This window comes from Rhamphochromis longiceps, linkage group LG17 (genome assembly GCF_057381845.1).
Source record: "Rhamphochromis longiceps isolate RC_006_pf linkage group LG17, R_longiceps_female_GT1.1, whole genome shotgun sequence".
NCBI classification, from domain to species: domain Eukaryota; kingdom Metazoa; phylum Chordata; class Actinopteri; order Cichliformes; family Cichlidae; genus Rhamphochromis; species Rhamphochromis longiceps.
The window spans coordinates 454,843-481,950 of NC_140573.1; the positions used below are offsets into that span (position 1 = coordinate 454,843).

Genomic DNA, 27,108 nt, shown 5'->3' on the forward strand with positions numbered 1-27,108 from the left:
CGCCCCTAATGAGCATTTGAGCAGCCAATCAGAATCATCTATGTCATGTGATCATGAGTACAGCAGCAGATTGTTCTAGTGAGAGTTTCGAAGCACCATGGATGATGAATTTGAAGGTAAATGCACCTTTCAATTGTTTGCCAACCGCCAATACGACTGTCAGAAAGAAAGAAAGAAAGAAGAAAGAGTTTGAAGGTACCAGCTCTCAGGTATGAAGCTAACTTTCAAAAGTTACATGAGTACAAACAGGTACCTTGTCGGGTTTTTTTCGTTTGCTTGTTTATGGTTGGGTTTTTTTTTTAACCCTGTCCTGTCTGGCTGTTTTTGTGGCACAAATATAACGGTGTAGAGAAAGAGTTGAGCGCGCACGGGCAGAAATGTTGAGAGCGCCAGCAACACGTTGTTAGCGAGCGCAAATGCAAAAACCAAGCGAGAGGGGCTGCTGTTGTGTGTGTGTGTTAGTGATGGGTCGTTCGCGAACGAAATGGCTCTTAGAGCCGTCTCTTTGACGTGAACGACGGGAGCCGGCTCCTTATCGCGAGCCGTCACGCGGGTTTTTTTCTCTTTCTCTCTCTCTCTCGCTCTCTCTCTCTCTCTCTCCCGCACGTTTTTTCCGCTTCACTCTGCACGTGGGCAGAGGGGGGGAGGGGCGGTAGTTACTCTCAGTAGCACAGGAACAGCCAGAGGGGGAGAGAGAGAAAGAGAGCCAGGGATAGAAACTGCGGTCAAGTGAGCCTGTCACTACCCGATCCGTACCGGAAACCCGATCGGTACCCCGCATGCGCGAAAGGTTTTTACTTCCGGTCGTAGCGTTTTACGATAGTTATGGGTCAGCGTATCTGTTAAAATGTTAAGAATAACAAGTATATCTTAAAATGTTTGCAATAATGAAGCATTTCAGTACGATGTAGACAAAAACGAAAAATAAAAAGAAAGTTACAGATCAGGACTCTCCGATCCTTACTGCGCATGTGTAAAGTCTGACCGTACAAATCGGGTCTACCCGATCTGTACCGCGCATGTGCAGATGTTTTCTTCTTCTTCTGTTCGTTTAATGGCAGTTTACTCCCCAGTGTACGAGGATACCGCCACCTGCTGACCGAGCGAATAAACCCTATTATAAACTGAATTATCGTCATTACAAACGTGTGTTAAATCTGATTTAGCGATAGTCGAGTGTGTTTATGCTTGTCTGTGAGGAGAGGATTGTTGGAATAGTGATGATGATGTCCGCTATCACTGTCAATTGTCAGTAAACACTTAATCTGGCTGATGAATCTACACGTGAGATATTACAAAGTCTGCATTATTAACTCTGTAATTAGGCGCCATTCTTCTTATTTTACGGCGCTGTTGCTCAATCGGGGGACGCTCTCTGTTGAGGAGAAAAGCATGAATTTCTTTGTATACGGATTATCCATTGTTTAAATGTCCCGGGCAGTCGAAAAGGAGGCAGAGCTGTTGAGAAATGCTAGGAGCTAACTGGGCGCTAACCGTACCATTCAAATATATTGAATGTCGCAATGTTGGCAAAGAGAGGAAGTGACGTAAGATTTGCGCATGCGGGGTACCGATCGGGTTTCCGGTACGGATCGGGTAGTGACAGAGCCCTCACTTACGAAGTCGCAGTCAAGCTAGCCGCCCCGCCAGCCGCACCTAAAATGTTGTTGCACTACTCTTACGCATATTACGGTATAGGTGCCGACTGGCTTAGAAACGCAGTGTTTTCTGTCCTGACACTATTTTACTTCACAATCCACTCCCAGTTTTGGTTAATCTCCACTTTCACCCCTGTGATCCACAGCCCAAATTACTGTATGATTCAGAGAAAATTAACAATAAAATTTACCCAATTTACTCAACTATACTTTTAATGTCCTCATCTTTGAGCTCAGATTACAGGAAAACTGTAAGAGGTGACGCAGATATCTCACTGGATTATGACTCTGGGTGACCCCCACTCTGCACCCTGTGATCCACAGCAAAAATTACTGTACGGTTTTTGAGAAAATTGATAGTAAAATCTTCCCATTTTGCTTTACTGTACTCTACATATTGACATCTTTGAGCTCAGATTACAGGAAAACTATAAGAGGTGACGCAGATATTTCACTGGATTCTGAATCTAGGCTGTCGCCACTCTTCACCCTGTCATCCACAGCCAAAATTACTGTACAGTTTTTGAGAAAATTCATGGTAAAATCTTCCCATTTTGCTTTACTGTACTCTACATATTGACATCTTTGAGCTCCGATTACAGGAAAACTATAAGAGGTGACGCAGATATTTCACTGGATTATGAATCTAGGCCATCTCCACTCTTCACCCTGTGATCCACAGCCAAAATTACTGTACGGATTTTGAGAAAATTGATAGTAAACTTTGCACAATTTACTCTACTGTACTCTATATATTCTCATCTTTGAGCTTAGATTACAGGAAAACTGTAAGAGGTGACGCAGATATCTCACTGGATTATGACTCTGGGTGACCCCCACTCTTCACCCTGTGATCCACAGCCAAAATTACTGTACGGTTTTTGAGAAAATTGATAGTAAACTTTGCACAATTTACTCTACTGTACTTTTAATATCCTCGTCTTTAACCTCAGATTACAGGAAAACCATAAGAGGTGACGCAGATATTTCACTGGATTATGACTCTGGGTGACCCCCACTCTGCACCCTGTGATCCACAGCAAAAATTACTGTATGGATTTTGAGAAAATTGATAGTAAAATCTTCCCATTTTGCTTCACTGTACTCTACATATTGACATCTTTGAGTTCCGATTACAGGAAAACTGTAAGAGGTGACGCAGATATTTCACTGGATTCTGACTCTAGGCTGTCTCCACTCTGCACCCTGTGATCCACAGCCAAAATTACTGTACAGTTTTTGAGAAAATTGATAGTAAAATCTTCCCATTTTGCTTTACTGTACTCTACATATTGACATCTTTGAGTTCCGATTACAGGAAAACTGTAAGAGGTGACGCAGATATTTCACTGGATTCTGACTCTAGGCTGTCGCCACTCTTCACCCTGTGATCCACAGCCAAAATTACTGTACGGTTTTTGAGAAAATTGATAGTAAACTTTGCACAATTTACTCTACTGTACTCTATATATTCTCATCTTTGAGCTCAGATTACAGGAAAACTATAAGAGGTGACACAGATATCTCACTGGATTATGACTCTGGGTGACCCCCACTCTGCACCCTGTGATCCACAGCCCAAATTACTGTACGGATTTTTAGAAAATTGATAGTAAACTTTGCACAATTTACTCTACTGTACTTTTAATATTCTCATCTTTGACCTCAGATTACAGGAAAACTATAAGAGGTGACGCAGATATCTCACTGGATTATGACTCTGGGTGACCCCCACTCTGCACCCTGTGATCCACAGCCAAAATTACTGTACGGATTTCTGATAAAATTAAATCCTATTCCATTACCAAACAAAATGAGTTCATTGAAGTATTTGCTTAACTACAAGAAATGTCTTTCCACACACAATTTAAATTTTTCAAAATGTCATTCACACACCACCTCAAGTATCAACTTCAGTTTTAGACATTATTTATTCAGTGCTTAATCACAACAATAGTCAACTTAAGGCACTTACATAATAAGTTAAACCTTACAATAATACATACAGAGAAAAACCCAACAATCATATGACCCCCTATGAGCAACAGTGGGAAGGAAAAACTCCCTTTTAACAGGAAGAAACCTCTGGCAGAACCAGGCTCAGGGAGGGGCGGCCATCTGCCTCAACCGGTCAGGGTGAGAAATTACATTTCTCAGATTACTGATTTCTCATATTACTACTACACAGTTTAGATACACTCAACAAAAATATAAACGCAACACCTTTGTTACTGCTCCCATTCCCCATGGGATGGACGTAGAGACCGAAAATTCATTCCAGATACACAATATAACCATCCCTCCCAAACAGTGGTCACAAATCAGTCCAAATGTGTGGTAGTGGGCACATCTGCCATATTGAGATAATCCATCCCACCTCACAGGTGTGCCACATCAGGATGCTGATCTGACATCATGAGTAGTGCACAGGTGTACCTCAGACTGCCCACAACAAAAGGCCACCCTGGAATGTGCAGTTTTTTGCGCTATTGGGGGTCTGGGGACCCAGAACCGGTCAGTATCTGGTGTGACCACCATTTGCCTCATGCAGTGCAACACATCGTCGCATGGAGTCTATCAGATTGTCAATTGTGGCCTGTGGAATGTTGGTCCACTCCACTTCAATGGTTGTGCGAGGTTGTTGGATATTCGTGGGAACTGGTACACGCTGTCGTATACGCCGGTCAAGCACATCCCGAACATGCTCAATGGGTGACATGTCCGGTGAGTATGCTGGCCATGCAAGAACTGGGACATTCTCAGCTGCCATCTGCCCTGAACAATGTGAACCATGATTCATCCGTGAAGCGCACACCTCTCCAACGTGCCAGACGCCATCGAATGTGAGCATTTGCCCACACAAGTCTGTTACGGCGACGAGCTGGAGTCAGGTCAAGACCCCGATGAGGACGACGGGCATGCAGTTGAGCTTCCCTGAGACGGTTTCTGACAGTTTGTGCAGAAATTGTTTGGTTGTGCAAACCAATTGTTCCAGCAGCTGTCTGGGTGGCTGGTCTCAGACGATCTTGGAGGTGAACCTGCTGGATGTGGAGGTCCTGGGCTGGTGTGGTTACACGAGGTCTGCGGTTGTGAGGCCGGTTGGATGTGCTGCCATATTCTCTGAAACGCCTGTGGAGACGGCTTATGGTTGAGAAATGAACATTCAATGCACGGGCGACAGATCTGGTTGACATTCCTGCTGTCAGCATGCCAATTGCACGCTCCCTCATTGCTTGTGGCATCTGTGGCATTTTGCTGTGAGACAAAACTGCACATTCCAGGGTGGCCTTTTGTTGTGGGCAGTCTGAGGTACACCTGTGCACTACTCATGATGTCAGATCAGCATCCTGATGTGGCACACCTGTGAGGTGGGATGGATTATCTCAATATGGCAGATGTGCCCACTACCACACATTTGGACTGATTTGTGACCACTGTTTGGGAGGGATGGTTATATTGTGTATCTGGAATGAATTTTCGGTCTCTACGTCCATCCCATGGGGAATGGGAGCAGTAACAAAGGTGTTGCGTTTATATTTTTGTTGAGTGTATCTAAACTGTGTAGTAGTAATATGAGAAATCAGTAATCTGAGAAATGTAATTTCTCACCCTGACCGGTTGAGGCAGATGGCCGCCCCTCCCTGAGCCTGGTTCTGCCAGAGGTTTCTTCCTGTTAAAAGGGAGTTTTTCCTTCCCACTGTTGCTCATAGGGGGTCATATGATTGTTGGGTTTTTCTCTGTATGTATTATTGTAAGGTTTAACTTATTATGTAAGTGCCTTAAGTTGACTATTGTTGTGATTAAGCACTGAATAAATAATGTCTAAAACTGAAGTTGATACTTGAGGTGGTGTGTGAATGACATTTTGAAAAATTTAAATTGTGTGTGGAAAGACATTTCTTGTAGTTAAGCAAATACTTCAATGAACTCATTTGGTTTGGTAATGGAATAGGATTTAATTTTATCAGAAATCCGTACAGTAATTTTGGCTGTGGATCACAGGGTGCAGAGTGGGGGTCACCCAGAGTCATAATCCAGTGAGATATCTGCGTCACCTCTTATAGTTTTCCTGTAATCTGAGGTCAAAGATGAGAATATTAAAAGTACAGTAGAGTAAATTGTGAAAGGTTTACTATCAATTTTCTCAAAAACCGTACAGTAATTTTTTCTGTGGATCACAGGGTGAAGAGTGGCGACAGCCTAGAGTCATAATCCAGTGAGATATCTGCGTCACCTCTTACAGTTTTCCTGTAATCGGAACTCAAAGATGTCAATATGTAGAGTACAGTAAAGCAAAATGGGAAGATTTTACTGTCAATTTTCTCAAAAACTGTACAGTAATTTTGGCTGTGGATCACAGGGTGCAGAGTGGAGACAGCCTAGAGTCAGAATCCAGTGAAATATCTGCGTCACCTCTTACAGTTTTCCTGTAATCGGAACTCAAAGATGTCAATATGTAGAGTACAGTGAAGCAAAGTGGGAAGATTTTACTATCAATTTTCTCAAAATCCATACAGTAATTTTTGCTGTGGATCACAGGGTGCAGAGTGGAGACAGCCTAGATTCATAATCCAGTGAAATATCTGCGTCACCTCTTATGGTTTTCCTGTAATCTAAGCTCAAAGATGAGAATATATAGAGTATAGTACAGTAAATTGTGCAAAGTTTACTATCAATTTTCTCAAAAACCGTACAGTAATTTTGGCTGTGGATCACAGGGTGCAGAGTGGGGGTCCCCCAGAGTCAGAATCCAGTGAAATATCTGTGTCACCTCTTACAGTTTTCCTGTAATCAGAGCTCAAAGATGTCAATATGTGGAGTACAGTAAAGCATAATGGGAAGATTTTGCTATGAATTTTCTCAAAATCCATACAGTAATTTTGGCTGTGGATCACAGGGTGCAGAGTGGGGGTCACCCAGAGTCATAATCCAGTGAAATATCTGCGTCACCTCTTATAGTTTTCCTGTAATCTGAGCTCAAAGATGAGGACATTAAAAGTATAGTTGAGTAAATTGGGTAAATTTTATTGTTAATTTTCTCTGAATCATACAGTAATTTGGGCTGTGGATCACAGGGGGGAAAGTGGAGATACACTAAAAATGGGAGTGGATTGTGAAGTAAAATAGTGTCAGGACACAAAACACTGCGTTTCTAAGCCGGTCTTCACCCATACCGTAATATACGTAAGAGTAGTGCAACCACATTTTCGGTGCGGCTGGCGGGGCGGCTAGCTTGACTGCGACTTCGTAAGTGAGGGCTCACTTGACCGCAGTGGATAGAAAGGTATAGTAATCATCCACAACTATTTTCGGTTGCAGATGATAAAGGATTCAGAAAGTTTATTCATGCGGGCCCATATGACAGAGAATATACATGTTCTTTTTGTTTTCATATTATAATTTATATTTAATTGTGTTGTGGTTTGCAGTGTTTTGTGTTGTTTTCACTTTAAATTTGTAAAAGGAAAAAGCTGAAAATTTAAATAGTTAAAAGTTGAAATGTGAATAGTTGATTTTTGTATTATATGATTTATTTATTACATTTTATGTGGATTTTGCAGCAAAATTATCCACACCCACCGCCGCGCTATGAATTGTGGGATATATGGGACCACGAAGCGTGCACCGGACCACGCTTGATATTTGGGGAAATCGACGGCGCATTTGAAGTACGCTTCGAGTTGGGACAGTCGTCACGTGGCGGTGACGTAATCGCACTCAAAATGCGTACTTCAAGCGTGCGGTCTCTGAATTGGGACACAGCCCCAGTCTCCATTTCAACTTGTGTTGAAAGTGCGGACTTCAAATGATATTCTCTTAATTGTGTTAATAGGCCACGTAAAACCAGAGTTATGATTCGAAACAGTACAAACGGTGTTTTCTGAGGACAGCGCTACCAAACACTCTCCGTTGGCGACCAAAATTTTAAAAACAAAATTAAAAAAAAAAAAAAAAAAAGGATGCATGTCTGCCATTACCTGCCAAAACCGGAAGTAACATAATATTTTGTGGGAAACGTAGTTTTTCCCCTCAGGGCCTTGATGAACCTATACTGGTGGTTTTAAGTTATGTCTGACATATGTCTGTGCAGTTTCTGGGATGCTTAGATCTCAAAATGCACTGTTGGAAATTATTTTATTTTCTATGTTTTGTTTTGTTACTTTTCTAAAAACAGATGGTGATCTTTTCTAAAAGCGATAGGACAGGTGTGGAGGAGAGTGAAGCAAGAGAATGGGTTCCTAAGGTGGGCAAGAAAAATCCAGCTAAGTTTCTGTAAATATGTTGTTTTCACACATCCATGGAAAATGAGCAAAATATATATTTTTCTGCTCTAATAACAGTCTGTGAGCTCATCTGAAGATGATGGGACAGATGACTGGAAACCCACACAGGATGAATCTGAAGGCTATTCAGAAGAGGAGGAAGAACAAGAACGTAAAAGGATTCCTAAGGTAGCCATGAAAAACAAAACTGGGTGTCCTATGCCACAAAGAGATGTGAAATTCATCCTCAGTTTCAGTGCTTCCACAATCTATCTATCAAAAATTAGCCAAACATATTGTTGTCTTCTCTGAAAACAGATGGCGGCAGCATCTGAAGAGGATGGGACACATGATAGCAGACCCACACAGGATGAATCTAAAGATGATTCAAAGGATGAAGCAGAACATTTGGGACAAATGATTCACAAGGTGGCCATGGAAAAGGTAAAATTTGTTCTCAGTTTCAATGCATTCAACAAAATATGTCTTTGTATTCTTCTGCGTCAGATGGTCAGCTCATATGAAATATGCAAGGAGTAAAGGTATTGAAGGTACATGAGTTTAAATAGCTGGAGTCAAGCATCCAAAGCAACAAGCAGTGCAAAAGGCCAGGCAGGGGATGGCAGGGCTCAAGATGCTAAGATTTTGTTTGGGAGTGACCAGAATGGAGAAGATTAGAAATGAGTGCATTAGAGAGACAGCTCATGTTGAGCGGTTTGGACACAAAGTTAGAGAGGCAAAGCTGACATGATTTGGACATATGTAGAAGAGGCATAGTGAATATATTGTTCCATATGGAGCTGCCAGGCAGGAGAGAGAGAGCAAGCCCTTAGAAGAAGTTCGTGGATGTAGTGATGGAGGATATAGATAGGGTTGGTTTGATGGAGGAGGCGGCTATGGATAGAATAAGATGGAGGCAGATGATCCACTGTAGTGACCCCTAAAGGGAGGAGCCAGAAGAAGAAGAAGAACTCAGCTCATTTGAAGAGGATGGAATAGATGATGGGAAACCTCCACCAGATAAATTCAAAGACAATTCAGAAAAGATGAGTTTAAGGAAGAAGTGAGTTAGCTCCAGTCCATTTTTTCAGAATCAGAATACTTTATTGATGCCTGGTGGAAATTATTTTTTTGTTCCAGTACATGAGTCACTTATTAATAAATAGCTGAAAAAGAAACATGTGTAGTTGTAGCAGTAACCAGTGTGTTAAGTGGATGCGTTGTACAGGGAGATGGCCACAGGCAGGAAAGATTTCCTGTGTCGTTCAGTGGTGCTTTTCGGTACTCTCAGTCTCTCACTGAATGTGCTCCTGTGACTGAGCAGCATGTCATGGAGTGGGTGGGAGGTGTTATCCAACATTGTCTTTATTTTGGACAACATCCGCCTCTCCGACACCACCTTGAGAGAGTCCAGCTCCATCCCCACAACATTACTGGCCTCACGGATCAGTTTATCAAGTCTGTTGGCCTCTGCTACCCTCAGCCTGCTCCCCCAGCATGCAACAGCATAGAGGATCGCACTGGCCACAACAGACTCGTATAAAATCCAGAGCATTTTCTGGCAGATGTTGAAGATGTTGTTTAGTGAGGTCATGAGGAGGAGTAGTAGTGGGAAACGTACTCATGATGAATTCAAAGACAGTATATATATTCAAAGAAATATAAAGGTCAAATCAAAAGTAGTCAGAATTACTAACAGTACTGCAGATAATTTATTTTCATTGGCATTTGTAAATATTAAGTAAGAGTAAGACAAAAAATAAAACTTTTTTAGTAGTTGTATGCGTCTTCTTTTTGTGTACAGGGGGCGTTCGTGAGCAGTGAGTTGCCACAGAGGACAGAGGAACGGCAACAGGTTGCTGTCGCCTCAAAGTCTCAAAGGCATCACTGTGTCAGAAATGGACACAAGTGTCCCATATGTGGACATGTATATGCTGATATTGTTCAGCACCTAAGAGTCACAGAGAAGGTGGTAAATGAAATTGAGCTGCTTCTTTTGAGCCAATTTTCTCATCGGCAGTAAGTGTCTTAATAAATTCTGAAAGAGACTAAATTTACATGTTTTCGAATCACTGCATTTATTTAATTGCTAACTTTTATATACACCCAATTTCTATTTCATCCTACTCAGCATTTTATTTTGACTATTTTTACAGCTTTTCTACAAATCTGGACTGTCCAGTCCGCTTATGTCAGTCAAAACATCTTAATCGGCTTGATAAGCACCTGGAAAAGGTCCACAAATTACAGGTATGTTATTGACTTTGTGGTGTCTCTGTGTGGTTTTTGTGTGTTGGTGAGGCAGCCCTTGATCTCTGGAATCAGATGTTTATGTTAAAGGGACTTACATTTAGCACCTTGCATTTTACATATTTGTTACTCTGGTGAAATGAAAGTCTTCCAGTTTCCATAGAAGAATACGGTGGTTCTTTCTTTGTCCGTATGCTGTATTTATATAATGTTCCTCGAGCTCTAGAAAGCATGTTGTGTGCATAGATAAAAACATGAAGGATGCCCAATTAATTAAAATCTAATCTTAATCCTTTCTAATGCTAACTTTTTCAGAAACCTATGATTAAACTTTACATGCAAAAGGCCAAGGACAGATGCGTTGCTAAGGAACTTGCACTTCTGAGGGTATCAAATCCCACACCGCAAATGGTCTCACATGTGGGTGAAGTGGATTATACAGTGATTGAGGAGGGCATCTTTAGGGCACTGGAGGCAAGGTCCAAGGTTGCATCCCCTATAGCCTCTTCCAGCAAGGCTCCCAGTGACCATGCTATACTGAACCATCGGCCTGCTCCTCCCTCTGACAGCAAGGCTCTGGGTGACTCTACCAGACCAAACCTACAGCCTCCTCTCTCTGCCAGTGACACTCTCAGTGACCACACCATCCCAATTATGCAGCCTCCTTCTATCTCCAGCAGCAAGGTTACTTGTCATTCAACAGGGGTATCTCCTGATGTTTTAATCCCAAGCAGTGCACCTTACTATGCAGTACAGCAATGGAGGGGACGTCCTCTCCCGAGGACACCTGCTCCTGGTTGCAAAAACTGTCAGATACTGTTCACTGAGCTACAGGTGGTGAAGCAGTTGCTAGAGTGTGAAATTGAAAGGAATCATGAGCTCAAGCAGATACACTCTTCAACCAAGCGTGCAAATGTGAGTATTGTTTACCTCCTGTGATTGTACACCTCATTGTGAAACATTCTTTCATTTACTATTGATAAACAAATCTGGTTAATGATTTTTTTTTTATTTCAGGTTAAATATAGCAGACGGAAACGGTTTTCACTCAGCAAAGCCCCTCACTATGGTAAATAATATATCTTATCAAACTTACTACTGTAAATTAGGGGTGGGCGATTGAAACAATATAAATTTGGCCAACGATAGAGATTTTGACTATTCCGCTCTACCGCGATAGTGCATGTTGATGATGTCATAAAGCTGCGCCTGTTTTGGTCGAAAGCATCGTAGCTACAACCATTATCATCTGCAAATTATGCCAGGTAACAGTCATAGCAAAGAGATGAAGCACTTTTGAAATATGGGGAAAGCCAAAAACTGCGCTTCCTCCACTTGCGTAACATTGATTCATTAATGTTGAATTCTCTCGCAGCTGGTCTATTCCCATCTTGTTGCAGTATACAGGGAGTGCAGAATTATTAGGCAAATGAGTATTTTGTCCACATCATCCTCTTCATGCATGTTGTCTTACTCCAAGCTGTATAGGCTCGAAAGCCTACTACCAACTAAGCATATTAGGTGATGTGCATCTCTGTAATGAGAAGGGGATGCAGAGGGATGCAGCAGTCTCAAAATTGCAAAGCTTCTGAAGCGTGATCATCGAACAATCAAGCGTTTCATTCAAAATAATCAACAGGGTCGCAAGAAGCGTGTGGAAAAATAAGCGAGGTCAAGCGTGCAGCTGCCAAGATGCCACTTGCCACCAGTTTGGCCATATTTCAGAGCTGCAACATTACTGGAGTGCCCAAAAGCACAAGGTGTGCAATACTCAGAGACATAGCCAAGGTAAGAAAGGCTGAAAGACGACCACCACTGAACAAGACACACAAGCTGAAACGTCAAGACTGGGCCAAGAAATATCTCAAGACTGATTTTTCTAAGGTTTTATGGACTGATGAAATGAGAGTGAGTCTTGATGGGCCAGATGGATGGGCCCGTGGCTGGATTGGTAAAGGGCAGAGAGCTCCAGTCCGACTCAGACGCCAGCAAGGTGGAGGTGGAGTACTGGTTTGGGCTGGTATCATCAAAGATGAGCTCGTGGGGCCTTTTCGGGTTGAGGATGGAGTCAAGCTCAACTCCCAGTCCTACTGCCAGTTTCTGGAAGACACCTTCTTCAAGCAGTGGTACAGGAAGAAGTCTGCAACCTTCAAGAAAAACATGATTTTCATGCAGGACAATGCTCCATCACACGCGTCCAAGTACTCCACAGCGTGGCTGGCAAGAAAGGGTATAAAAGAAGAAAAACTAATGACATGGCCTCCTTGTTCACCTGATCTGAACCCCATTGAGAACCTGTGGTCCATCATCAAATGTGAGATTTACAAGGAGGGAAAACAGTACACCTCTCTGAACAGTGTCTGGGAGGCTGTGGTTTCTGCTGCACGCAATGTTGATGGTGAACAGATCAAAACACTGACAGAATCCATGGATGGCAGGCTTTTGAGTGTCCTTGCAAAGAAAGGTGGCTATATTGGTCGCTGATTTGTTTTTGTTTTGTTTTTGAATGTCAGAAATGTATATTTGTGAATGTGGAGATGTTATATTGGTTTCACTGGTAAACATAAATAATTGAAATGGGTATATATTTGTTTTTGTTAAGTTGCCTAATAATTATGCACAGTAATAGTCACCTGCACACACAGATATCCCCCTAAAATAGCTAAAACTAAAAACTACTTCCAACAACATTCAGCTTTGATATTAATGAGTTTTTTGGGTTCATTGAGAACATGGTTGTTGTTCAATAATAAAATTATTCCTCAAAAATACAACTTGCCTAATAATTCTGCACTCCCTGTACTAATAACTAACCTTGTATTGTGGAATAATCTCAGTTGTTCTCTTGACTGAAGTTTGGCCCGTGTATAGCATCTTGCTATGCGATTGCATTTGTCCCTGACCACCAGAATCCCTCACGTTAACTTTTATTGAGTGGAAACAAAAGCTGGTGTTCATCCTCCAGCTTCACTGTGCTAATGTTATGCTAACATTGCTGTGTCGCTGGCAATCACGTAGCACAACATTATATACCAGGTAGTCCAACTTCAGTAACCCTGCAAACGCCACTGCTGTTTAGTTTTCTGTCTTCAGAACGGAGCCCAGCAGGGGACATGGGAGAAAAAAATTAAGACTGACTTTTGTGAGATCTCGCAAAACTAACTCAGGATCTCGCAAAAGTTGAATTCCAACAATGGCGGCAGCTACTTAGTTGTAATGTTACTCTTTCTGGGTCACAAAATACACTTTTAAGATATTTTGAAGCGTGAATGTAGTTGTGTAAACGTCAGATACCTGCTCGGTTTACAAGACATCATATATTTGCAAATGTGCTCAGACGTTTTCGGAGATCTGACACCCACCATCTCGAAGCTAACAGGAGGTCGAGACCTACTACAGCCGGGAGGAACACCGCTCTCCCGGCACATCGTGCCTCGACCTCCCGGTCGGCTTCGAGCTGGCAGCCTTCGAAGAATGCAGCTAAAACTTTTGCGAGATCCCGAGTTTGTTTTGCGAGATCTCGCAAAAGTCAATCTTAATTTTTTTTCTCCCATGTCCCTTGCGGGGCTCCGTAGGAAGTGGTAGCAGAGCTGTACATTTTAATTAGTTTCAAAAATCTCCCAGAACATGGTATGTCATTTTTAGGTGAAAGAATTTAGACCGTTTTTAACTCTGTGTTCGTTTGACTTTGGGACCTGAAACAGACAGAGTTTTGGACCCAGATTACTCCGCGAAGCTCCTCACTACGGCAGCCGTAATGCTCCGACAATCCATCAAGCAGTGCGGCTTACCAAAGTTGTACTAAAACATTTTTTAACAGATTTCTGCACGCCCAAATCGGTTCGAGGTCAGTAAGCACAACCAGAATTCATACATAAGGCACACTCTGGATTTTTGAGAAATTTAAAGGATTTTAAGTGTGCCTTATAGTGTGGAAAATACGTTATACAGAAGAAAATAATATATCGCGATATATATCGTTACCGCATGTGCTTCAAATTATACCCCAATATGGATTTTAGGCCATATCGCCCAGCCCTATGTAAAATGTATTAACTGGAGAGAATCTTACATAGTATGACTGACCATCCTGGAATAGGAATTCTTACTCAGTTAATTTGTGAAGAGTGAGTTCTTCTAGGCTAAGAATTGTTCTTCATTGAGGTTTTCTTTATGCATTGAGAAGCTTGAAAAAATATTTGTTTTGTCAACAAAATCCCCCTGATGTAAAAGACCTGAGGTCTAAATATGAGTGCTATACAAATGTACTTTGATATGATGTCTATTCTTGCCTCATCAGTAAGACTGGTGGAAGAATTTAGGGTCCATGCAGAAGGTGTGAACCCTAGCAGAAAAATATGTGACAATGCAAAGCAGCGGGCCACCCATGTCATCCATTTTCTGGAATTCATGGCAGACCCAGCGATTCCAAACGTTGACCTTCTGTTTCTGAGGAACCATGGAAAAGTCCGTGAGTAAGTGTTAAATTTGAATGATTATTAGTTTCTATATACATGTGTGCATATACAGTTTAACACATGAACTAATTTGTATTTTTGACTTTGGAGTTTTCTAGCACACCTGCAAGCAAAAGGGTTTAAACCAACAACTCAGAGAGCTTATCTCATGGATGCTATTGCTTTCATGAAATATATATTAAACATGTCACCACCACAAGTCAGACTTGGAAAAAAAAGGTTCAACGCCCTTTTGGTCGAACTGAGGGCACGTTACAGAGATGTTGGCCGTGAAGTAGTCGTGCACCAGCTGAATGTGTGGAGATCTAAGTCTAGTACGTCTATAATACATATCTCCACCTCTTTTATTAACATTATGTCATTAAAGTAGGTAAACTGTCTAAGGGATTGTGCTTACATTTGTTTTCAGACAGACTTGTCCAAGCAGAAAAACATGCTTTGTTAATTGAAGAGGCTCCCCAGAAGATTGCTGCCGCACTGGGTATGGATCACTGCAACGCTTAAATCTGTAAATAGATTGTATAATCCCTCTTAAGTAAAATTAACAGACTCCATGTCTGGGTTAAGACATAGCACCTACAGATCTTTACATCACTGTGATCCACACATTGAAATGGATTTCATGTCTTTTCTGTCTGATGACTACGTTTCTCTGATGTCCAGTTTAAATTGAAGAATAATGTGGAGCTTGGTTAAAAACACATCACCATTGCAGTGAAATATGTGCAGCTCTGGATTAAGATGGAGCCCTGCACATTTTGATCTTGTTATTTCTGGAATGATTGGAAAGATTATTTTCAATATTATGGCTAGAGTAAAGTGTAAGAGCTATTTGCACTTATAAAGAATAATACTAAGACTTTTACCTTTATTGTTTCATAAAAGGTGTCCACAATTTAGAGGTTAAGGGCAGGCACATAAGAGGAAAAAAAAAAAATCCCAAAAAATAATCAGATTACTTAAACTCTACTTATCCAACTAGGCTGCTCTGAGGTAATGTTGAGTTTGTTCTTTTCTTTGGTGAAGAGAGGTTGGAGGAAGGATGAGCAATCAGCTGGGCATCTACTGGAATTATGATGTAAATTAAAATCCTTCTAAATTAACCCCCTAACACAGCAACAATGAGCAGACGAAAAGGAATGAATTCACAGGTTGGACAGGTTTTCAACTGTGAACCCCTTCGATCCAATCTTTTGGGCTGCTCATCTTGCAGAAGACAAAAATCTTTTCTTTACCTCACTTTTTCACCTTCTCACCCTTTCTCCCCCCTCTCCTACTGGACGTCACATCTTCTCACACCTTATCTATCAATGTATATCTATCTGACAAGATTTGACAAACAGTTAAAAATGTTTAAACTTGTAAAACGCTTCATTACATTTTCATTGTTATTCTTAACATAAAGAATTCACATTGAATCACATCTGGATGTAATCCCCTACATTTCATTCAGTTTATGTGATTCTACTTCAGTTAGATTTGTCTTTAGGACATTTTCACATGAACATTCATTGTAACATAATCCAATTTTCAATTTAAATGCTTTTTAGAATTCAGTTAATTGCCATTTATTTCTTTACTTTTTATCCAACTTGTTTTATGAAAACATACATTTTGTTTGCCAGATATTCTTTGAGATTAGTAGCTCCACTGTGTCACATTATACATCACACACCAAGGTCAGACACTCTGAGGCCTGTTATTAGAATCACTGTTATTCTATTCTCTCATTACACACACACACACACACACACACACACACACACACACACACACACACCTCAGTCATTATAACAGCCATTTGTACTACTCAAACACTTTTGCATTTGTTATCAATATATTGATCAGATTTACATTGTGATTTCTCTTAGATTAAGAATAAAACTACTTTATAATTAGGAAAAGAGAGAAAAGCTCTGTTTTAGCACTCTGATCATTTTTTATTACATATGTTTTATATTTTAAGACCTTTGAACCATTGAACTCATCCAAGTGACTTCTTCAGTCTCAGCTGACTGCAGGTTTCCCCAATCTTTTATAAACAGTACATTTGCATAATGACTGAAACCAGCCCACTGAAGGAACAATGGGCTGGGAGGTCAGTTCCTTAATATTAATTATGCAAATTCTCATGACCATTGATTAACAACCACTGACCAAAACTCACTGATCAATGGCCATAAGTAACATTTAGAGTGGCAACATTTATGTGCCATGATGCCATCACAGCCAAAAGATTTTACCAAGGTTATTTAAATAAGCGAAAGTCAAGTTATACATTTATCTATACACTTACATTTATTCATATTTAGTAATATTGCTTTGCACAGCTGAGGACCCTGCAGAGGACACACTCCAGAGCCGAGCACTGACCACCAATGCAATTGCAACATATGCAGCAAATAAAAGGAAAAGGAGAGAGGACAGAGGATCTGTGCAGGACGAGGACGGTGAAGGATCTGAAAAGGAAGAGCAGCAGTCATCAGGAACAGAGGAGCTTTTAGACAGAACGCTCTTCCAGTGTAGCAGTAACAAGGTATGTGTGCCCTGATTCCCTTGGTAAGAGTTTTGATTGGTTGCACTTCTTTCATATATAATCATTTACTCCATCATGAACAAAACATATTTAATTTGTACCATAAACAGATGGTGAGCCCAGGTCAGGGTGAGGTTGCCTGTAGTGCCGGAGCCACAATAAGAGAAACTAAACAGGATTTGAAAAAGGGGGTGGAGCATCTACAAAAAGTGACATACCAGTTGCGCAAGAGAAAAGTATGTAATGTATGTTCTTGTGCTTGTTTTTAGTGTTTTCACTGATTACTAATCTTTTACCTTTTTACTTTTACTTTTCTAAAATCAGATGGTCATCTTTTACAAAAATGATAGGACAGATGTGGGGAAACTCACACAAGAAGACAATCCAGAAGAGGAGGAGGAGGATGAAGCGAGGGAATGGGTTCCTAAGGTGGGCAGGAAAAATCCAGCAGGGTTTCTTCTCCTGCAGTTAAAGATGTAAGTGTTTTGTTTCCAAACATCCATGAAAAATGAGTAAAATATATATTTTTCTGCTCTAAAAGCAGTCTGTTAGCTCATCTGACGATGATGGGACAGATGACTGGAAACCCACACAGGATGAATCTGAAGGCTATTCAGAAGAGGAGGAAGAACAAGAACGTAAAAGGATTCCTAAGGTAGCCATGAAAAACAAAACTGGGTGTCCTATGCCACAAAGAGATGTGAAATTCATCCTCAGTTTCACTGCTTCCACAATCTATATATCAAAAATGAGCCAAACATATTGTTGTCTTCTCTTAAAACAGATGGTGGCAGCATCTGAAGAGGATGGGACACATGATAGCAGACCCACACAGGATGAATCTAAAGACGATTCAAAGGATGAAGCAGAACATTTGGGACAAATGATTCACAAAGTGGCCATGGAAAAGGTAAAATTTGTTCTCAGTTTCAATGCATTCAACAAAATATGTCTTTGTATTCTTCTACGTCACATGGTCAGCTCATATGTATGGAACACCAGGACTGCCATAATGAATTAATTAAATACACCATTAAATAATTAATTAAATGTGGCAATAATTAATTAAAGAGAAGATTTAGAAGAAGATTAGAAATGAGTGATGATGGGAAACCTCCACCAGATAAATTTAAAGACAATTGAGAAAAGATGAGTTTAAGGAAGAGGTGAGTTAGCTCCAGTCCATTTTTAGTGAGGTCATGAGGAGGAGTAGTAGTGGGTTTCGTACACAAGATGAATTCAAAGACAGTATATATATTCAAAGAAATATAAAGGTCAAATCAAAAGTAGTCAGAATTACTAACAGTACTGCAGATAATTTATTTTCATTGGCATTTGTAAATATTAAGTAAGAGTAAGACAAAAAATAAAACTTTTTTAGTAGTTGTATGCATCTTCTTTTTGTGTACAGGGGGCGTTCGTGAGCAGTGAGTTGCCGCAGAGGACAGAGGAACGGCAACAGGTTGCTGTCGCCTCAAAGTCTCAAAGGCATCACTGTGTCAGAAATGGACACAAGTGTCCCATATGTGGACATGTATATGCTGATATTGTTCAGCACCTAAGAGTCACAGAGCAGGTTGTAAATAAAACTGAGCTGACTCTTTTGAGCCAATTTTCTCATCGGCAGTAAGTGTCTTAATAAATTCTGAAAGATAAATTTATATTTACTGTCCCTACACATTTTTTCTAAGCACTGCATTTATTTGATACAATTATCTTACACATCCAATTTCTATTTCATCCTACTCAGCATTTTTTTTTACTATTTTTACAGCTTTTCTACAAATCTGGACTGTCCAGTCCGCTTATGTCAGTCAAAACATCTTAAACGGCTTGACAAGCACCTGGAAAAGGTCCACAAATTACAGGTATGTTATTGACTTTGTGGTGTCTCTGTGTGGTTTTTGTGTGTTGGTGAGGCAGCCCTTGATCTCTGGAATCAGATGTTTATGTTAAAGGGACTTACATTTAGGACCTTGCATTTTACATATTTGTTACTCTGGTGAAATGAAAGTCTTCCAGTTTCTATAGAAGAATACGGTGGTTCTTTCTTTGTCCGTATGCTGTATTTATATAATGTTCCTCGAGCTCTAGAAAGCATGTTGTGTGCATAGATAAAAACGTGAAGGATGCCCAAATAAGTAAAATACTGACAGTTTTGATATATGGTTACACAGAAAACTGTTTAAATTTAACCCTAATCACATCTAATACCAATTTTTTCAGACACCTATGATTAAACTTTACATGCAAAAGGCCAAGGACAGACACGTTGCTAAAGAACTGGCACTTCTGAGGGCATCAAATCCCACACCACAAATGGTCTCACACATGGATGAAGTGGATGATGCTGTAATTGAGGAGGGCATCTTTAGGGCACTGGAGGAAGGGTCAAAGGTTGCTTCTGCTATAGCCTCTTCCAGCAAGGCTCACAGTGACCATGCTACACTGATCCACTGGCCTGCTCCTCCCTCTGACAGCGAGGCTCCCAGTGACCATGCTACATTGAACCATCGGCCTGCTCCTCCCTCTGACAGCGAGGCTCACAGTGACCATGCTACATTGAACCATCGGCCTGCTCCTCCCTCTGACAGCGAGGCTCTGGGTGACTCTACCAGACCAAACCTACAGCCTCTCTCTGCCAGTGACACTCTCAGTGACCACACCATCCCAATTATGCAGCCTTCTATCTCCAGCAGCAAGGTTACTTGTCATTCAACAGGGGTATCTCCTGATGTTTTAATCCCAAGCAGTGCACCTTACTATGCAGCAAAGCAAAGGAGGGGACGTCCTCTCCCGAGGACACCTGCTCCTGGTTGCAAACACTGTCAGATACTGTTCACTGAGCTACAGGTGGTGAAGCAGTTGCTAGAGTGTGAACTTGAAAGTAATCATGAGCTCAAGCAGATACACTCTTCAACCAAGCGTGCAAATGTGAGTATTGTTTACCTCCTGTGATTGTACACCTCATTGTGAAACATTCTTTCATTTGCTTTTGATAAACAAATCTGCTTAATGTTCCTTTTTATTTCAGGTTAAATATAGCAGACGTAAACGGTTTTCACCCAGCAAAGCCCCTCACTACGGTAAATAATATATCTTATCAAACTTACTACTGTAAAATTTCAAGTTTCATGTTTTATTGTCATGTACAGATAAACATTGTAGCCACAGCTTTACATGAACATATAGAAGTGAGCAGTTATATTAAAGAAGAAAATTTATTTATTAATAATAATAATAAATAACAAAATACTAAAGTATTAATATTAAGAGAATTTGTTTGGAATTTACAGTTGTGCAAAAACTTGTGCAGTAAGGATTTAAATTGGTTTATAGTGACAGTTTGTAGAGTCCAGTAGTTGTAGTGAGTGTGTGCCGAATGTCTGCAGTTCAGAAGTCTGATAGCTTGTGGGTAGAAACTATCCCTGAATGTTCCTGAACCACCTGCCGGTCTGTGGCTGGGGTGGCTGTGATCAGAGAGGATCTGCTGCATCTTCCTCCTGCATGGCTGGCAGTTCAGTCCTGTTGATGCGCTGTGCTTGAGAGAATCTTGCATCGTATGACTGACCATCCTGGGATAGCGATCCCTACTCGATTCATTTATGAAGAGTCAGTTCCTCTAGGCTAGGGGTAGGCAACCTTTCTGATGACGAGTGCCGTCTAAAATTTCCTCAGAAGTCAATGTGCCATATGATTGCATTAGCAAAAAATTTAATAATGCTCTATGTTAACAGTTACACACTATATAGAGCAACTTTATAGAATTATATTTATTCTCAGATGTTGGCAGCTATCAGTGAATAGTTATCAGCTATTTTGAAACAAAAAAAGACACTTTTTATCCATAACAGCAAATGAACTGTACAACAGAAAATACAAATGCTATTTATGGTCTCCTCACAACAATGATAAGAAAAATAAACTGGGCCAATATGGCATGTTTGTTAATAAAGAGATACACATGCTCACACAGATATGTAGAGACAAATACTGGCAATAAGGCCCCTGCAATGTTCTGAAGAAAGTTAAACTTGTCAGGTAGTGATGTCCAGCAGGTGAAAATGCAGCTCCATGAACACGCACAGCTATGGATTCCAGCTGCTTCGATGTTAACTGGCATTAACTCAGCCAGATAATGCGAGACAAATCTAGCTGCTCATTAAAGTGTTCTGGTTTGATCAGAAAATAAAACATTGGTCCATACACCTGAAAGTCCCAAAAACGCATTGTGAATTCTGTCTCGAGTCTACGGATGTATCCGTGTATTTCCGTGGTGCTGATGCTGCACTGAGCAAAAAGCTCCTGAAGCTTTTGAAGTGTGAAAAATCAGGGTGAAAAAATGCAGCAAAGACCTGACACAGGACCTGAGAGATGCATCTGGGCTTGCAGTTGATCCATATACTGCTTACTGAAGCCACATCAGAAATGGTGTCAGTGTGAGGGTGGCTGTCAAAAAATTACTCTTAAGGAAGAGAAATTGGAAGAAAATGTTATGGTATGCCAAATGACACAATAACCAGACTGAAAATCCCTGTGAGCCCTGTTGCAACAGTGCTTATTGAGTCATAGTTTGACAGAGAATAAACAAAAACAGCCAACATCCACATAAAACTCTTGGATTACTTAAAGAATTGACCTGAAAGCTTGCCTGATACATAGATTTCTTGGAATATAAAGGTCATCTTACTGAATATTGATATACAAGATAAGGGGTATATAGTCTCAATGACACGGTCATCTTTGTATTGCATTATACTGAGTTGTTTCTCCTCATAAGCTGTTTCACAGATGAGCCATTAATGGAAAAGCCACCACATATCTCGAAACGGCTCACACAGCATAATTAGAATGATATTCTTTTAACCAAATTAACCCGCAGTGTTGTTTTTAGTGTCTTGTATTTGATCATTATTTCTGCAAGTTTTAGTTCACACTTACATCCTGTCAATGTCAAAACTTTTCAATGTATACATAAATGATATTTTTGATGTTTCTCAAGTACTTAAACTCATACTGTTCGCAGATGACACCAACATATTTTTCAGTAGCGATAATTATACTGATCTTGTAATGACCGTAAACAGGGAGCTAAAATTAATAAAAAAAAAATGGATGGACATAAATAAATTATCATTAAATATAAATAAAACTAAAGCAATGTTTTTTGGTAATTTAAAATATAATATAGAATTACCAATTATCATTGAAGGTGTACCAATTGATAATGTGAGTGAAAACAAATTTTTGGGAGTCGTAATTGATAATAAAATTTCATGGAAACCCCACGTCAGACACATAAAAACCAAAATTTCTAGAAGCCTCGCAGTTTTGAACAAAGTGAAACAATTCCTTGATAAAGATGCACTTCGTACTCTGTACTGTACCCTGGTTCTTCCATATCTTACATATTGTGTGGAAGTGTGGGGAAATACATATAAAAATACAACTAATCCATTAGTCGCAGTACAGAAACGAGCACTGCGTATTATTCACAAGGCTGGTTATCTAGATCATACTCACAAATTCTTTCTTCAGGCAAAGTTACTTAAATTCCAGGATCTGGTTAATTACAATACATCCATAATTTTGTATAAAGCTTTTACTAAACTTTTACCGGCAAATTTACAAACTAGATTTGAAATTCAAGAAAAGGTTTATAATGTGAGAGGCTTTGGAGAATTCAAATTACCCAGAACTCGAACAACCCATAAAGGCTTTTGTGTGTCTGTATGTGGTGTGAAAATCTGGAACAGTCTGAGTTTACAATTGAAACAATGCAAAAATATTCATAGATTTAAATTTCTCTACAAACAGTTGGTCTGGTCACAGTATACTCAATGATGGGTTTTAGTGTGCTCTGTAATGTCTGTCCTCTTACCATTGCTGGTATGGATTCCAAAAAATAAAAATAAAAAAGTGTGCATATGTATGTACATATATGTACTTGTGTGTGTAGATATATATATGTATGTATATGTATGTGTGTTTGTTACTTGTAGTTATTACTGCCTGTTACCTGTGGTAATGCAATTTATAATTTATATATTCTGTATTCAGTTATGAAGGCTCTAATTGTTGTTTGCGAGCTGCCGCTTAGATGCTTGTATGTGCCCGGGGCTGTTGATGGGTCTGTATGCAATGATGGGCGTAGCTGCGGGAAGTTTATTGTTTGTTTGTTTTTTGTTGATGAGTGAGTATAGGGGTGGGATTTAATAAGTTTTCTTCGTCCCACTCCTTTTTCAGGCAATTTTTGTTTTTTGTTTTGTGTATTTTATGTTCAATATAGGTATTTGTTGTGCCTGAAAATGAACAAATGAATGAATGAATGTTGTCTTTTTAAAACCTTTCTGAGACACACACAACAGTTTTAAAAAATTCTTTGGCAGTATAATAATCATAATGTAAAGGGGAAGTCTGATAAACATGTGTGCGTGCATGTTTGTATGTATTCCAGCAGGTTTGGCTGGATCCATTTCCAGTCGCAGCCATGTGCCCTTGTGCCCCAGGCTGTGCTCCGGCTCATCAGCCTACATTCTTGCTCTCGGGCTAGGCTTTGTAACACTGGGGACCAGCCGCATCCTACTTCTGAAAATGTCTGCCAGTGCCGGTGATTACCTGACAGTAAACACATGCACACAACTTTTTTTTTCCACATCTGGATAAAAAGATTTAAAAAACAGTGTTAATTTTTCTGGCGTGCATTACAGTGATGTGTTGGCAGCTTGCTCAGTACGTGTCTTCACATTTTGTTCTGTTTGCAGAAAACAAGTATGACTTCCTCCCAGCATCTGTAAATCTGCTTGCTGAGGCTCTTAAACTGCACTTTTGTCTGGTCATGTCAGTCAGGGTCATAGTCCAAGGTAAACTTTGATAGCATACTGCTGTTCTCATTTGAAGTCATGCTGTTGTCTAAAAATTGTTTGCCTCATTCTGATGTCTTTTCAAAAAAAGGTTGCCATGGTTACACAGGCCTGAGGTACATCGCCATTCTGAAGCTGGTTGGCACAGAGTTGCCAGATATGGGCGGAGTCTTGGAGCTCTATCCTATCAATGGTAAGAATTTTTAATACAAAATAGTGAACAGATATATTTTCTGAAAGCTAAGGTCTCTACTTTTTTGGTATCTGAGTTCAGTGTGATAAGTTTAGAGGAAGAGGAAAATGTCGATGTGCTACATCTATTGTGAAATTCACTCTTTAATAGGTTGTTCCTAACCTGATCCTCTGGTCCATCCAGGGAGTGCTACCGTGGAGCGTGAAGGGCTCTCAGCTACCCTCGTGAAGGACATGAGAAACTACTTCCAAATCAGCCCAGAATACTTCTCCATGCTGCTGGTGGGGAAGGACGGCAATGTTAAGTGCTGGTACCCCTCACCCATGTGGTCCATGGCCATTATCTATGACCTGGTAGACTCTATGCAGCTCCGCAGACAGGAGATGGCCATCCAGCAGTGCCTTGGCATGCGCTGCCCTGAAGACGAATATGGTGGCTATGGTTACCATCATCATGGATACGAACACGGTTATCAGGATGGCTATCACCAGGGGTATGGTTACTAACAGGTGTGTGCTTTCCAATGATGCACACTGGCCTGCAGCTGGTCCTTGGTGCTTCCTTTGGCCCAAAACCTTTTTGTGTCTTTCCCATCACTTAGTGAAGGGAAGAAAAATGCTTTCAGAAATGGATTGCATACTTTAGTTTTTGCTGTTTTTTTTTGTTTGGTTTTTTTTGTTTGTTTCAACTTAAAACATTATTGCATCGTCTGTCATCTCTAACTGGCTTTTTTAGGTCAGACTTGCATAGTTTCAGCACACACGTTGATTTTGTAGATAATAGAACATATTTATTGGACATCTGTTGCATTTGAAGTGCAGTTACCAATAATATTATTAAAAGCATCACATTATTTCTCTTTTGTAAAGTTTCTGTTGCTATACATTGTTTCTATTTATTCTTTGTTTCTATATGGCTATATGAAAATAAACATTTGTTTACTACCAGGTCCTTTAAATTATTTGTCTCACTTTCAGTGCCAATGCGCTGCAACAATCTTTTGAGCAACACCTCCCCCTAGTGGCAAAACTGGAAAAATATTTCCAAGTATATTTTAGTGGTCATGTAATGATTGAAACAACCTGCCGTACTTGTAATATCTACAGTAGTTTCAGACCTTCTCAACTTACTGTCCCCTCAATGCAATCACAGTTGTAAAAACACTTTGCGAGTAAGAAGGGCTGGAATCCACCTACCCATTTTCTTCCACTTATCCAATTAAGGGCATGGGGAGGCTGGAGCATCTCTCAGCTGCCATAGAGCAAGAGACAGAGTTTGTATTAAACATGGCCAAAGTGTATGTACAAGTGAGTCTTGTTCATTTAAAGCTTAGACCTCAGACTGCGTTACAGTCTCCTTTCTCTTGGATCTGTATAATGTTAGTGGGTGTGGAACACTGTTATTCAGCAGGTGGGTAAAATATCTAAGAGTTGGCTTAAAGGAACTGATAGGGAGCTAAAACAGCTATCAAGCATGTGCAAAGTAATAGAAGAAAAACATGGAGTTAGAGCAGCTAGTACCCTTTAGGTCTTCCTCCAGAAAACCTCAGTATTTAAATAAATGCACAAATTTATGACAAGACATCAGCGATTGTATTAAATTGCATTACTTGCACAGAAGTAAAACAACTTGCCATTTATTTTACAAGAAAATGCATTCACACGTGAGGATTTTAATGGCACAAACAACAATCTTTAGACAATGTTATTTTACAGTTTAACAAGAAAATATTCAAGCCCCAAGTAAGAGAGGCAGGGAGTTTGTGGTGCTGACAGAAAGTCAGGCATTAGTGGCAATTATGTCAATACCACTTATTCTGGCTCAGAAAATAAACAAATAAAAAAATAAACTGCCTCTTCCACAGTACAATACAAACTGAATTCATCATAGTGTGGATAAAGATTCAAAATCACCACAATTTCAAACAAATCTATTATCAAAACAATCCTGAAACTGCAGTTTCTGGTCCTTAGACGTCCAGCACCAGCAAGCAGTCAAATAGCAGCATGTACAACAGGAATCATGTAAAGAAATACACTGTCCATAAAAGGAATCCATAATGAATCCAAAAGTATCACTTATTTTCCAACAAACAGCGTTGCTGGTACTTTCCCCCATATGAATGACAGCAGTCATCCACAGACAGGCACGTTTCCAAAATATACACATTTCGCTAATTCTGTTATTAAACACTTTGTTTTTAATACTAGGAGTCTATCATATAATCTATCAACAGTATCTTTCACCGTTTACCTGCTTATCACTGTTCAAATAAATGCTTTCACAGACAATCTATTCAATTCAATTCAATTCAATTTTATTTATATAGCGCCAAATCACAACAAAAGTCGCCTCAAGGCGCTTCATAGATACAGAGAAAAACCCAACAATCATATGACCCCCTATGAGCAAGCACTTTGGCGACAGTGGGAAGGAAAAACTCCCTTTTAACAGGAAGAAACCTCCGGCAGAACCAGGCTCAGGGAGGGGCGGCCATCTGCTGCGACCGGTTGGGGTGAGAGAAGGAAGACAGGATAAAGACATGCTGTGGAAGAGAGACAGAGGTTAATAACAGATATGATTCAATGCAGAGAGGTCTATTAATACATAGTGAGTGAGAAAGGTGACTGGAAAGGAAAAACTCAATGCATCATGGGAATCCCCCGGCAGCCTACATCTATTGCAGCATAACAAAGGGAGGATTCAGGGTCACCTGGTCCAGCCCTAACTATATGCTTTAGAAAAAAGGAAAGTTTTAAGCCTAATCTTAAAAGTAGAGATAGTGTCTGTCTCCCGAATCCAAACTGGAAGCTGGTTCCACAGAAGAGGGGCCTGAAAACTGAAGGCTCTCCCTCCCATTCTACTTT

General features: G+C 40.3%; 1 protein-coding gene across 1 annotated transcript; it reads left to right on the forward strand.

Annotated features, from left to right (window-relative positions):
- Positions 1-55: 55 nt before the first annotated feature.
- On the forward strand, positions 56-25,185 carry LOC146648974 (uncharacterized). The gene is made up of 24 exons (XM_085387028.1): positions 56-209; positions 7,834-7,902; positions 8,000-8,110; positions 8,240-8,365; positions 9,726-9,940; positions 10,078-10,171; positions 10,487-11,086; positions 11,189-11,240; positions 14,472-14,646; positions 14,740-14,963; positions 15,059-15,130; positions 16,980-17,185; positions 17,296-17,421; positions 17,510-17,614; positions 17,727-17,840; positions 17,970-18,095; positions 18,597-18,811; positions 18,960-19,053; positions 19,412-20,119; positions 20,220-20,271; positions 23,643-23,795; positions 23,950-24,048; positions 24,140-24,241; positions 24,425-25,185. The coding sequence occupies exons 1-24, from the start codon at positions 102-104 to the stop codon at positions 24,745-24,747; spliced, it is 4,269 nt and encodes a 1,422-aa protein (XP_085243154.1). The 5' UTR covers positions 56-101; the 3' UTR covers positions 24,748-25,185.
- The last annotated feature ends 1,923 nt before the right edge of the window (positions 25,186-27,108 follow it).